Source organism: Python bivittatus, unplaced genomic scaffold (genome assembly GCF_059951505.1).
Source record: "Python bivittatus isolate LINGU-HERP-01145 unplaced genomic scaffold, Pbiv_v1 ctg000020_np1212, whole genome shotgun sequence".
NCBI lineage: Eukaryota > Metazoa > Chordata > Lepidosauria > Squamata > Pythonidae > Python > Python bivittatus.
This window is the reverse complement of record NW_028277030.1, coordinates 98770692-98784583: the sequence shown is the minus strand read 5'-3', so window position 1 is coordinate 98784583 and position 13892 is coordinate 98770692. Positions and strand designations below refer to the sequence as shown.

At 41.1% G+C, this 13892-nt stretch overlaps 1 protein-coding gene across 1 annotated transcript in view; it reads right to left on the bottom strand.

The window, feature by feature from the left end:
• CAPN11 (calpain 11) overlaps positions 1-13652 on the bottom strand; it is a 47587-nt gene extending 33935 nt beyond the window's left edge. Inside the window, exons 1-2 of the mRNA XM_088145135.1 lie at positions 13530-13652; positions 125-415 (exon numbers count right to left, since the gene is read on the bottom strand). Coding sequence (XP_088001261.1) covers positions 125-370 — 246 coding nt within the window. The 5' untranslated portion in view covers positions 371-415; positions 13530-13652. The remainder of the gene's footprint in view (positions 1-124; positions 416-13529) is intronic.
• Between the last annotated feature and the right edge of the window lie 240 nt (positions 13653-13892).

Below are 13892 nucleotides of genomic sequence, written 5' to 3'. Positions count from 1 at the left end.
TTTGCTAAATATATTAGAAGTGGTTCAATGAACCACAATTAAATCTGCTATGCTATATTTCAATGCAGAGCACAATGTCAAATCACCCCACCACCAAAGGATTCTTTGGCACATAGGTACTCACAGAGGGGCGCTTCCAGTGCACTCCACGGGTTTTGCCAGAATTAGGGCCCAGTTCTTTGAAGCCAAGGACTGAGGGAACAGCAGGAAATAGAGGGTCTTCAAATAATGTTCCACTTTCCAAACATTCTTGCTTCAGGGTATCGTAATCTTGACCAAGGTACTTCACAGCATTCTGGTGATTACCCACACCCTCAGCCCGCAGACGGTCCCTTTCCAGCTTGGCAGCAATTCCTCCAAAAGAAATCATGATATGCCTTGCTTGACAGGGGCAACAGGTGCCTCAGTAGTTCTCCTAGAAGCCAAAATAAGGACATGTGAGTTGGAACATTCATCAGAAATCAAATCTGTAGTTATGGAAAAGAGTATTCCTGGAGACCTCTGTGGACACTTCTGGCCAAAAAGACAAGAGAACTGAGAAATATTAACATAAGTTTGCCTAGGAAATCCAGAAAGGTGGTATGCTGCCTTAAATTTAGGGACTGGTTATCTTGAACTCATTTCAAATTCTGTTTTATAATCAACAGTCCCTGACAAGGTCATCATCACTCTCTTTTCATCTAAGAATGAAATCAAACCAACGTAATTAACCCAGGAAACTCCAGTGGAAGTATGCTGTTACCTGTGATTAACCCACAGTAGAGTCTAGAACTTTAAGAGTGTTTCTTCAAAATTACACACCCAATTCTGGCACCTTTCCTTAAAACAGACTATATTAGGTCTGACTTTGTGTACTTTCTATGACCTACAAGAAAATGCGTGTTAGCATTTTAGCATCCTTAACTCTTTGGAGTTCTTTGGATGACCAACAGTACTGACATTGAACAGAAAGGTTCTGTCAGAAGTTCACTACAAACTGTTCTGGTTCAGTGGAAGTAGCAGCCCCAAACATGTAACATGATATTCAGGGATAATAAATCTGAATTGGCCAACTGGTATCTCTGAAATCTGATTCCTGGTGGCCCTACCAAACTTTGAGTATATTACATAGAATATATGCATTCCATGTAATGTGTTATAATTACAATGCATGTATGATGTAGTGGATGGGTGTGGTAGAAGCTAGGATGGTTCACAAGGATAGAAAATTATGAAACAGTACAGTAAATAGTGTTGGTTTAAACCATTTGGCTATAATTACTTTTTCCCCTGTATCTCATGTCTTTATTGCCTTTGGCTTCCTATTTCAAGGTTCTAAGGAATTTAAATCTGGCTTTTATACCCAAGCTAACTGCTCTCCATTAGACTGTTGTCCTATAGTCATTAGGTAGTTACCATTTATGGAGTTCACACACATCAGGCTAAACTGTATTGTGGGGTACTTGGTTTTGGCTTAGTATGTTGTGTGAATCCAGGCAACTATGACTTTTTCAACAAAACACTGTTGTGCAAACCACATTTGATGCAATAGTCTATAAACTCAGTTTAGAGACATCCTGATCAAATTCATATTGTTGAAATATTCAAAAGGAGATAGCTCCATTTCTGTGCAGCCTAAGGTTGGAGAAAGAAGAGAAGCCGCACCTCTGGCAGCAACCCAGGAATCAAACAGCTTTTAGGACATGACATCAACCTTTGGGAGAGTGTGATCAACCACACTGCATTATTACTGAAAAATCTGAAACTTTAAAAGACTATTTGAAATAAGCAAGCAGCCTTTAAGGAGTTATTTTCAATGTTATGAAAAATCTCACAAGCCCCATATATTTGGTGAGGGAGAGTGAAACCCCTCACTTCATTGCACTTGCCATCTTTTATCTTTATTTTTTATTTACTTTATTGTAATTTCTTTGTTGTAAGCTGCCCAGGGTCATTAAGACTTGGGTGGCTTACAAGTTTAATAAACATCGTCATCATCCACATAATTACTTTCCTTATTTGGTGATGGGGTTTTCTTGCAGACTTTTGAGAGACTGCACCCTAGAGCAGGCCTTCCAGATGTGGATTGCAATCCCTATAATTCATTACTCCTGAACATATTGGCTCAGGGTGACAGGATCTGGGAGTTAATAGTATCTGGAAAGAGAGCTGGGATGTACAAATTACTTTAGATGACGAAACCCCAGGTCCTGTAACCTCTAAAAACCACAGCTGGAATTGCAGCTATTTGAATCTGTAAACTGAAACTATTTGGGTTTAGTTTCCTCAGAAACAAATGTAAGCAAAGGATCTTCTAACAATGAAATCTGCTCTTGGAGACTTTAAAACTTGTTTTTTATTGCAGTCCAAGGACTAACTAAAATCTCTACAGCTCCTGATGCACTTATTTTAAAGCAGTGTTTCTCAACCTCAAAGACAACCCATCTCCTAGAAACACAGAATGCAAGGGTTGGAAACGATCTTAGGGATAATCTAGTCTAACCCTTGGTCAAGCATAAGAACCTACTACTACAGAATCCCATCCAGCCTCTGTTTAAACACCTCTAGTAAAGGGGAGCCCCTCACTCTCTGAGGCACTCTATTCTGTTGTGGAACAGCTCTGACCATCAGGATTTTTCTTCTGACATCCAAATGAAATCTACTTCCTTGCAATTTCTTCTCTTGTCTTTTGGAAAACTCCAAATAATTTTGCCTTATTGCCTACAAGACTGATCTTCAGATAGCGGAAGACAACTATCGTGTTTATTTATATATTAAATTTATAGAATCTATATGGCTGCCCACCTTAACCAAATAACTCTGAGTAGCAACATGTGCATAAAATAAAAAAGCATATAATAAAAGCTTTATAAGGTGACATGTAATTAAAAATAACAGGCTTCTCATGAAACTGTCTTGCAGCACAGAACACAACCACACACTGGATTCTACTAATATCTTGGACTCTGGGTTCAAGGGAAAACCCAGGTCTTTAAGGCCTTCCAGAAAGCCAAAAGTGTCAGGGCCATCTGGATCTCAGATGGGGGAAGGCCAGTCCTAGCTCCCACTAGATGACATTGTTTCACAGAAGGGACCTACAGCATGCCTACCCTGCCATCTCTGGTAGGATGGCGAAGAACCATATTTCCCTGCAATCTCTCTTCTCCAGACTAAACATACCCAATGCCTCCAACTGTTCCTTATAGGTTTTTCCTTACAGGCCTATTATCACCTAGGTTGCTCTCCTCTGGACATACTTTATTTACCAATGTCCTTCCTAAAATGCAATTTACCCAGAATTGGGCACAATATTTTAGGTATGGTTTGACCAATGAAGAATAGAGAGGAACAGTGAGTTGACTTCATCTAGATGCTCCACTTCTATTAATACAGCCTATGACTGCATTTTTTTGCAGCTGCATCACACTGTTGCCTCATGTTCAGCTTGTGATTCATCAAGATGCCCACATCCTTTTTGCACACACTAGTGCCTAGTATTCCCCCCAATCTTATATTCATGTCAATCCCAATCTCATATTCATTCTTATATTCATTCTACATATACATCCCAATCTTATATTCATATACATCCTTACAATCTTATATTCATATACATATACATCACTATCTTATATTCATTCATATAATTCAAAAATTATATTCTTCCATTTTTCCTACCCAAAAGTTTTTGTCTCTGCTGAAATAAATCTTGGCTTTGATCAATGTTCCAGCTCAATGTTCCAGCATTCCAACTAACCCGGTCTTTCTTCTACCTCTGACTCACTGGTAGGGTGGGGCAAAACAAAATCCTCATGCACATTCATCAGCACTGTGGCAAATACTTCCGGCTTAATATAGATTCATTGTTCTATATGTAAGCTGACTGCAAACAGGAGGCAAAGTTGAATAATTCTGATATGAACTATATCAACCACACTTGCATGTCTTTCAAAAAGAAAGATGTCTGCTTTAGCTCCTCAGCCACAAAATGATGACATAGAAGAATTATAACATGCAACAGAAGATGCAGGATCAAGTCATCTCTCAGTGTGACCACTGACCCATATATGCAGATATGTCCCTAATGCACAGACACATGGCCTCATTCTCACTGTACTCAAGATCTGGGTTCATGCAATCAGACACTTTACTGTGCTTTCCTCTCATCTTGGAGCTGGGAGGAAATCATGTTAGCATAAATCACATTGCCCCTACAACACCAGCTACAGCTGGTGCAGAATGCGGCGGCGCGGACAGTTCTTAATGCCCCTAGGAGGGCACGTATAACACCGCTGTTGCGCGAGCTGCATTGGTTACCATTTTGTTTCCGGGTCCAATTCAAGGTGTTGGTCATCACCTTTAAAGCCCTTCATTGCACAGGACCAGGTTATCTGAGGAACCGCCTCACCCTGGTCACTTCAGCCCGTCCCACTCAGTCCAGCAGAAGGGGCAGGTTGCAGACTCCACCGGTCAGGGAATTTCGATTGGTGGGGTCTAGGCAGAGAGCCTTTTCTGCTGTAGCGCCCGCCCTATGGAACATCCTGCCTCCTGAGGTCCGGTGTGCCCCCTCCCTCATGGCCTTCAGGAAAGGTATTAAAGCCTGGCTTTGCCAGAAGGCCTGGGGGCCAGAGGGGGGCCCACACCTGTGGAGGTGGCTGGTGGGATGATGGGTTGCCCCCCCCAGCATCTTACAGGTTTTTATAGGGCCAAAATTAGAGGTTTTTTACGGTATTTTAATATGTTTTTAAATTATTTATAGTTTTTAGCCATCTTGGACAGAATTGTATTTCTTCGTTTTTATTGTGAGCCGCCCAGAGTCACCCGTGGGGGAGATGGGTGGCATACAAGCCGAATAAATAAATAAAAATAAATAAATAAATAAACACGCCCTTAACACACATCCAGAAGCTGTGATTTGCTGCTGTCCATACAGCTTCTCCATGTGAGACTGTAAGAACCATGATTTGTGGCTTTCCTTGAATGAAATTCAAATGCTACCAACTTTCGGAAAAGCCACCACCAGTTTCAGTATAAAATATGTGCCAGGGTCATGCTTGTAAGGTCATTCCACCCAATTATTTTTTTCCTAATTTCTTCTTCCAGAGAACTGTCAACCTATTGACCTGACACCCATTAAATGGCAGCAAAGAGTTGCCTCTTTTAATTGCAGTGTAGCGATTGCCTGTTTGTGCAGCCCAGATGCAGCCACTGCATAAGTGTTCCTGGAGCCAGAGTTCAAGAAAGAGGTTTCGATGTGCAGGATGCTTTTGGGCATATCCACATGATTTTTCCAAAAAGTTTACTGACCTGTCAAGCAATCAACTTATTGCCATTATGTGGCAGCAGTTAGACTTGTCTTTCTTGGCTACCATCTAGTAGTTGTCTAGATTTGTGCAACCAAGATGTGGCCTCTGGATAAACCCTGAAGAGCTGGAGTTTGAAAAATTATGGTGTCAAATTACAGAATACAGCTCTGATCATTCAAAGCGGCAGGAGAGGGGGAAAAAATGGCTGTTATCTTGATGCTATATCTGAGCCAAGATACATTCTGCAATGGAGTGGATTTTTTAAAAGGATATTTCTGTGAAGATGGGAAGTGAGAAGCTGAACTTCTCAACAGCACCAGCTGCTGGGAAGGGAATTCTCCCCTGTGCAGGCCACAGTGCACCATCCTTTCCATTACATTTTCAATTTCATGCATTAAGATGGGGATAGGCTTGTTGATTTGGATGACCAGCGCACTTAAATAAATACAGATACTCCTCCCTAACTGATCACTTGTTCAGCGACCATACAAACTTACGATGGCACTGAAAATAGATTCCCACATAATTCACAATATCCCCAGAGTCATGCGATTGTGATTCAGGTGCTTGGCAACCGGTGTGCATTTACGACGGTCACAGCGTCCTGCAGTCTGTGGCATGATTCCTATATAAAATAGTATGCTGACATAGCTAGTAGCTTTCATTTTTGTGCATATCAAGCTTAGTCCTGTGTGCTCTGCTAGGTGAATGTGATGGTAAACATTAGGAGTTCTAAGCCAGAAGTGATTCAAGGAAGACTTTTGATAGTTTACCAGCTCAATTAACTGGAAGGGCTCGATAATTCCAATAACTCTGAAAGTAAAACCAATAAGAACAGGAGCTCCTGGTATGATCACATTTGCTGATAAGGTTGAAAGTGAAGCTAAGATATACTTTATGGTTATGTTTTCCTTTTGGTTCTATCATTTATTGGTTCTATAGGTTAACTGTTATGGGGCCAGCCTGTTGGTTTGGAGTGAGCATTATATAAAGAAATAAAATAAATATGGCTGTTACAGCAAGAACTCTCCATCTACCCCCAGCAGAAGGCAATCCTCTAGTTACTAGGAAAGAGCATAGAACTTCAATTAGGAGATATGCTTATGCTTAGTGAACTTACAGAGGACAGTGAAGAAGTGACCATGATGGCTATTTCTGTTTTCATGGGCTCAGGAATAGATACAGGTGGAGAAGATGCTGGAGAAGTATAAAAATTAATCTTAGAAAGTTAATGACAAACTTAAACAAGATTATGAAAAACAGGGAGAATTTCTATGAAAACAAACAGCCAGATACTGAGAAAAAGTGAGGAAAAGAGGATGGTCATCTTCAAACCACATGTATTTAGAGATCGATGCAAAGGGTATCATGACTCTTAGAACCAATAATTCACTCCTAGATCAGATACAAGACTGATTGCTCCCTTGAGGGGATGAATAGCAAGCAGACACACAAATGCACTTTGGGTCTGGAGTGTGGATGGGTACAATGGACTAGAACAAAGGATTATGGCAAGTTGAAGGGTCTGGAGTGTGGATGGGTACAATGGACTAGAACAAAGGATTATGGCAAATTGAATGGTGGGATAACAGAGATTACTAGAATGTCCTTGGAAGAGCTAAGAGTTATTACTAGAGACAGGAGAGATGGCAAGTATCAGTCAATGCAGTCATGAGGAACCCAACTCAAATGTCACCTAAGAAGAAGTAAGAAATAAAAGAGGTATTAGGTGCTTTGCCTATTTTAATAGTGAGATACTAGAACTGATTTTTGCCCTTGAATCTTTGATCACATAAAGATTTGGGATTTTTTTCAGTGGCTTTGTCTCTGACAGAGTTGCAAACTTTTTGCATCACCATGTAATTGTTGATAAACACGAATACTATTTTCTTTCCCCAGGTTGGTCAAATCTATGTGCAAATAGGTTGGGGAGAGAAGGAGAAGTCATTGCACTCTACATATCCTTATGGTAATAATGCTTGAAACTTGCTGAACCAGTTCTAAAGTGAGTAACAAGCTCTGACATGGATGGGTGAATTTTCAATTCAAGTGGCTCTTGCGCTATTATGCATGAATCCCACCAAACTCCCTCTCTTCAGCTCTTTGAAATTCAAAATCTGGTTCTCAAAATACCAGTGATGTTTTTCTAAGATCAGCATCCAACACAGATTTCCTTAGCCAAAATCTAAGACTGGGGACTGCTGGTCTAACATTACACTATAATGAGAAGTGCCAATTGGATTGATACAGGGAGGATGTAGATATGGGTAGAATACTGCATCCTCAGACTCCTGCTTTCTCTAGCATCCATGGTCTGCAGGTTAAATCCAGAATAATCACAGTGCTTCCCTAACTCTAACATCTGCAGCTACTCTTTCAGCAAGTTTCATACAAATAGCTCTCCCGTTAGCTTTATCTTCCTTATCACAACATCATCCCCCAAACCTGACACCCTGCCAACTGGAGTCATCAATGCTTAGTCAGCTTTAAACATTTGCAAATTATGTGCAAATGGGACTGCCACTTCCCTCTTCCCAGCAATGTCTGGCCCATGCATTTTTGTAAAAGTTTACTGCACACAAGTAGCATGGTTCTTTGATTTTGCAGAAATATTTCCTCCCATTTCCACTTCCAACCACTTTTAATTAAACATTAAAATGGTACTTCTGTATTACCAGCAGGGAGAAAAGATCTTCTTTGCAAGGGCACAGTTATTCTGCAATGTTGGCAGTATACAGAGAAGACAGTTCTCTGTTGATGACCCTTGTAATTCAAGGAGAGAAAGAGTTAATAGGTTGAACCAAAAGATCTGCATTTTATTATAATAAAACTTGGTATTTTTCACATATACGTACATGTATCCATGATAATAATTTTTATAAACTAATTGGTACTATGTATTTTATTTAACTGGGATGTCCCAGGTTCAAGCAATTTTGATATACACTCTTCCAAGGGTCTTTTGGACATTAAATAGATCTTAACTCAGAGTTCATTAGAAAGTTATAAGAAAGCATAATCTTATCCCGTTGACTTCGTCCCTTATTTAAGGCTAGGCTTTGAACTATGCAAGTCACTAGTATGCAAAATATTAATAAAACTGTATAGTGATTTGACCCCTTTTTTATTTTAGACACTTGAAATTTTATAGATTTCTCTTTTAGCTCATTAGGGTTTTTTTTTTTTCTTTGAATTGCCCAAGCAAAAGACCAGCCCTGAGAAAGATGCTGTCAGGAGTGTGCCTTTGTTTCAGAGTGCATAAAATCTACTGCTGAAGTCTAAAAAAGCGGAAGTACCTTCAAAGAGAGTATCCTGGCCACATGGGGGGCAACCCTGCCCTATCACCATGTTGCTGATTCTGGCTCGGACGAACCTGTGGCTGCGTGGATGGATGAACCATCTTGACCGACTCTTAAGTTCTTCTTGTCCTTTCTTTTAGGGTATGATGCTTATTATTTTTATTATGGCCTTACAGTATCATCTTGGTGAATGTAGTTCATCACTTATGCTACAGGTTCTCTAGCTCGTAAGAAAACAAACCCCTCTCCAAGGCAGTAAACTAAACAAACAATTTAAATAGGCAAACTATATTGCCTACAACCCAAAGGTCACATTTGTGCCAAACAGTACCATATCTTCTCTTCACTGTGAGGTATACAATGTGAAATAAGTTTAAGCTCATGCTCTATCTCAATCATAGATAAGATCAACCCCATGAAAGAACTCCTCACATAATTATACAATCTATGGATTGTAACACAGATGCCATATGTAGGTTCATACTTGATGAATATATTACAGCTCTTCAACTTCTTGAGTTACAGTTTTATTGCGCAAGCAAAGTTTGTGGTTGACAATAAAGTACATTGCTCTGCTTTCCAGCTGGATTGCTGTATTTTGTACTAGCTGATCTTGGTCACCTCTAGATTGCAGTAATGCTTTATTCTAACTGTGCTGAGTCCTCAAAGGTTCACTATTTGAGCGCAGGAGAAAGGGATTAGGGTTGCATGGCATCTGACATTGTTAAGTAAAATAACACTTCCTTCCAATTGAGCTATACCCAACTGATGTCAAGGTCACGTTCATATAGTTGGCAACAATGTAGAAATGGTTTATCATACTCTTTGGGGATTTTTTAAAATTTCCCAGTGCAGTCTACAGCCGAAGTTCCTAGAGGTTTCCCATCCAAGCACAAACCAGGTCCAAACCAGATTAGGTTTTTTGACATAAATCAAGGTCAGATAGGTATATTGTCACTATTAAATAACTTTCATTATTAACAAATATTTGATTTTTCTTACATGAAGAGAAAATCCACGGATTGGTCGGTATTTCAGCAAGGTTTGAAGGTAGCTCCCTGATTATCTAGTGATAACATCACTGGATAAGCTAAATTAAAACAAAAAACAAAAACTGCTAGGTAAAATTCACCTGCCTGAAAAAAATCTGTTGCAGCCCCTGCCTTTTGGAACAGCTTACCACTTGAGATGAAGTTGGCCCTGACCTACTAGCCCTTCAGAAACCATTAAAGACCTGGCTGTTTTCTGAGAATGGCATCAGAGTTACTTGAGCCTGTAAGGTTTTGCAAATTTACTGCTGACGGGTTTGATCCTTGGTTACCCTTTTAAGCCTTTTTTTTTAATTGTTATTTGTATCTGGTGTTTTAAGCTATATTAGCTGTCCAGAGTCACTACTGAGAAATGAGTGGCATATAAAAGAAATAAAATCAATCAATCAAATTCTTTATCTTTCCCACCCCATTCATTTCTCCTCTAGATGAATGTGGAAGATGACTCGGATGCCTCTGGTACCACTCTGATGTCTTGCAATGATCCTGGATCCCTGCCACCCTTCAGGATTAATAGCAGACACTTTTTTTTCTACTGCTCCGCTGCAGCCAGAATGGCCTGACTGAGGACTCTAACCATGTTGGCTAGGATTTCTGGCAGTTGGTAGTCCCAACATGTCTGGAGGGAATCCGAGTGCAGCAGGCTGGCACTTTCGAAGACTGTTGCTAATCTCTATTTTCCTTCTGCCTACTATTACTAGTCTTATTCTTCCCCAGGGCTAAGCATCAGTAAGAGAAAAAAAGGCAAGAGGAGAAGAAACCTGAATAGTGGCAACAGAAAAAAAGTAATACTTTGTGTGCAATAATCCAACTTTATAGCTTGGTTTGAATATAGTGCTTCTGGTTTCTTGGCAAAGGAATTGGACTGGGAGGTAAACATAAAGGAGATTTCTCCCTGCCTGTAAGTCTGCAGCCTCCATCTCATTCTCTTTAGTGCTACTGCTTTACTTTAAATCTGGAAGACATCCCAGAATCAGAACAGCAGACAGATCAAATCAGGACTCACCTTGATCAGCATAGCAAATGACACTATTTTCTTAAAATCTAACCATCTACCTCTACCATCACACTTGGGTACACACAGATATGGTGTGGCTATTTTACCTTCTGTCTTACTCCATTCTGTTCATTTTCTTTCCAAGGTCCAGCTCAGAATCAGCCTTTTCAGCAAAGAAGTGGTAAGTTACATACAGCATATCTTGGCTAATACCAAAGGAACTCTTCCCCCAAACCTCTAGAACACAGGTTCTTAAGCTAGAGTTCACAGATAGATTTCAGGGGGTCTATGAACTTAAATGGGGGAAAACATTTACAACCTTCACTTCTAACTGAAATTTAGCTTTTCTTTCAATAATATATGTAGGCAACATAGTAATTTATGGCTTTAGACTCCAAAAATGTTTGTTAACTTCAATAAATCTCACTATCTAGGATCACTATATCCTAGGAAAGGTTATGGTCTTGTTATTGATTTAATGGATTAATAAAGATGCACTTACATTACTACATTATTTATTATTTTAAAATATTTTGATAACTGTATTTGAGCATAATTGGATTTCCTGTAATACAATCTATAGCTATGTATTTTATTTTATGGACTTAAATACAGTTTCTGAGAAGGATTCCATAGACTATCTCATCAGAATCTCAAAGGGATCCATGGCACAAAAGGTAAAGAACCCCTGCTTTAGAAAAATTTGTAACAAATTCAAGAGAGTTTCAAAAATAAGCATATGAATAAAAACTTACCTGAAACAAACCAGGGAGAGGAGAAAGACCAATAAACTAAGTTAATGAAGCATATAAATCTCTCATTTTAGGCAGAAAAGTAGGATGCAAATGCAAATAATAAATTTATATTGATAATTCAGGGAGAGTTATAGAAGAAAAAATCTACTGCAACTTTCCTCTACTGTTACACAGCTTGCAATTCAACCCTACATAATTTCTTCCTTAGATCTTTGAAAAAGGGAAGGCCAATTTTCCATAGTAAATTAAGCAAAGAACACTCATGAATTGTATCCAATCATCCCATTTTATGTACTAACAGAAGAATGAATGCTCACAGGAACAAAAGTATCTACAGGGTGAAAGAGAAACAGCTGCTACTAAGCAGCAGATTGGACCCATCAAGAAGATTTACAGTACACTTAATGGAAAGTGGAGATTTGCAATCCAGACCATAATATGACATATGTGTATTATGGGCACTTCCATACAAGGACTCCGTGCCAGCTTAAAAACTGCTCTAGACCACTGAGATCACACAGTTGGCTGTTTCCTGGAGCAGAACAGATTTATTTCTGACTCCATTCTAGTCTGTTTCAAATCATAATAAAACAACTTTTTTTTAAAAAGCTGCCACTCTGTGTTGCCTATGGGCAGCTCCTTGCCTCATTTGCAGGAGTTACTGCTTCGCCACACCTTCTGACTTGGTGTCAGGTTTTCCCAAGGTTTTTTAGCTCTCCCTCACAGAAATTGCTAAGACAGCCTAAGGCACAAAGCAGTAAAGAAACAGATGGGCTCTGTATGTGTGTATAAACAATTGATTTTCTTCTGGCACAGAATGGAGATGTTTGTTACTGCAGGGTCTGCAGCAGGTGAGGCAAAGCAGCAATTTTTGCTCTTTCTTGGCATTTTAAGTATAACTGCTTTGAAAGGATGGGGAAACAGAAGTGATGGCAACAGGGAAATGCCTAAAGTATAATTTTGCAAAACTGCTGGCCTGACCTCCTCTATCAACTAAGAGCAAAGCATCCATCTACAGAAGATGGTCAGTGATAGAGGAGAACAATCAGTATACTGTGAATAGACTGTAGATTCTATTCTACCTACAACTGTCCTCACTGTAGGATAGTGTGTGCAGGGGGAAAAATGTATCCCAATAAATTAATGGAAGAATTCAAATATGCTTACATGCTGAACCATCTTTTCCCAGACTGGCACCCCCTAGCCCAGTTAGGCTTGCACCATGGTGGCCAAGAATTTGCAGTTGCAGGCTCAGCACATATAGAAGAAGCCAAGTTAGAAAAGGCTGTATTAACCCATCAGTACAGCAAGAAGAATGGGTATTCTGAGGAGCAGCCCAGAAAGATGTTTCCCTCTGAGACCTTTCAAAAGAATCCAAAACAGCATCACCTACAACCAGGGAGGAACAGGTCCTAAGCCGCCCTCCTATTCTTTTGCACTCCTAACCCAGGTTTTCATCACAATCTCACTGCAGAGGGAAGAGCAGATGAGGCATTGCCGCATAGCTGAGCGTGCTGACTCTGGAGGAAATTTCAAGGTTTTTTTTGGGGGGGGGTATAATTTAAGAAAAGCTTCCCTGCCTTGGAAAGCTCAAGGCAACTCCCACTTATTCCTGGTCAGGCCTTCCAGGAGTGCTGCTCGCTAATTTGGCAGCCACTCAGTCAGCTTCCAGCTACACAGACTAGGAGTGACAGATAGTAATCCCCGATTACAGAGCATCCACACACCTACATAACACACCGTGAGCGCACCTTTCGGGGACAACTTTCATGAAAAGATTGACTGAGCTGCACTACTCAGTTCCTCATACCGATCTAGAGCCTTAACGCGGGGCGGAGGGCGAGCCCGCATTCTTGGGCACCCGGCCACGGGAGAATAGGCGGCCATCAGCGTGGCGACCAACTCTGGCCAGCTGCCCATATGGGGGCTACCAAGATTGTGCCGCAGCCAGTCCTGGAGAAAAGCGGAAGCCTCCGCTAAATCGGGGCAGGGCACTTGGCACAGCCCGGCCGACATCGCAAGGCCCCGCAGCAAAGGAAGAGCCGGGAGGAAGCGGGCAGAGAAAGCGCTGGAATCCCCCGCCCCGAATGAAAAGAAGTCTTAATCAGACTGCGCAGAAGGGCCGCTCACTCGGATCTACTTACGCCGGCTTCCACAAGGCCACAATTCTGCTTCTCGGAACCCCTTCCTACGCCCTGCTCATCGCCTCCGAATTTAAGCGCAGCAGCGGCCCTTCCAAGTTCCGGGCCACGAAGGTGGGGTTTGGCTGGCTGGATGTGCGGGCGGGTCCACTGGAGCTTGGGCGGGGGCGGTGAACTTAAAGGCGCCGCCGCTGGGACTAGTTGCGATAGTTCAGGGGGTCCAGGTCTTCTCTGTGGGCAAACTGGTTCCGGGCAGTACAAGTCGCCCCCGCCGCTCCCCCCGCTCCCCCCGCCATACAAGCCCATAAATCTGTACGCACTTTACTGTTCTTGGATATATTCATTCTAGGTGATAGAAGGGGATGA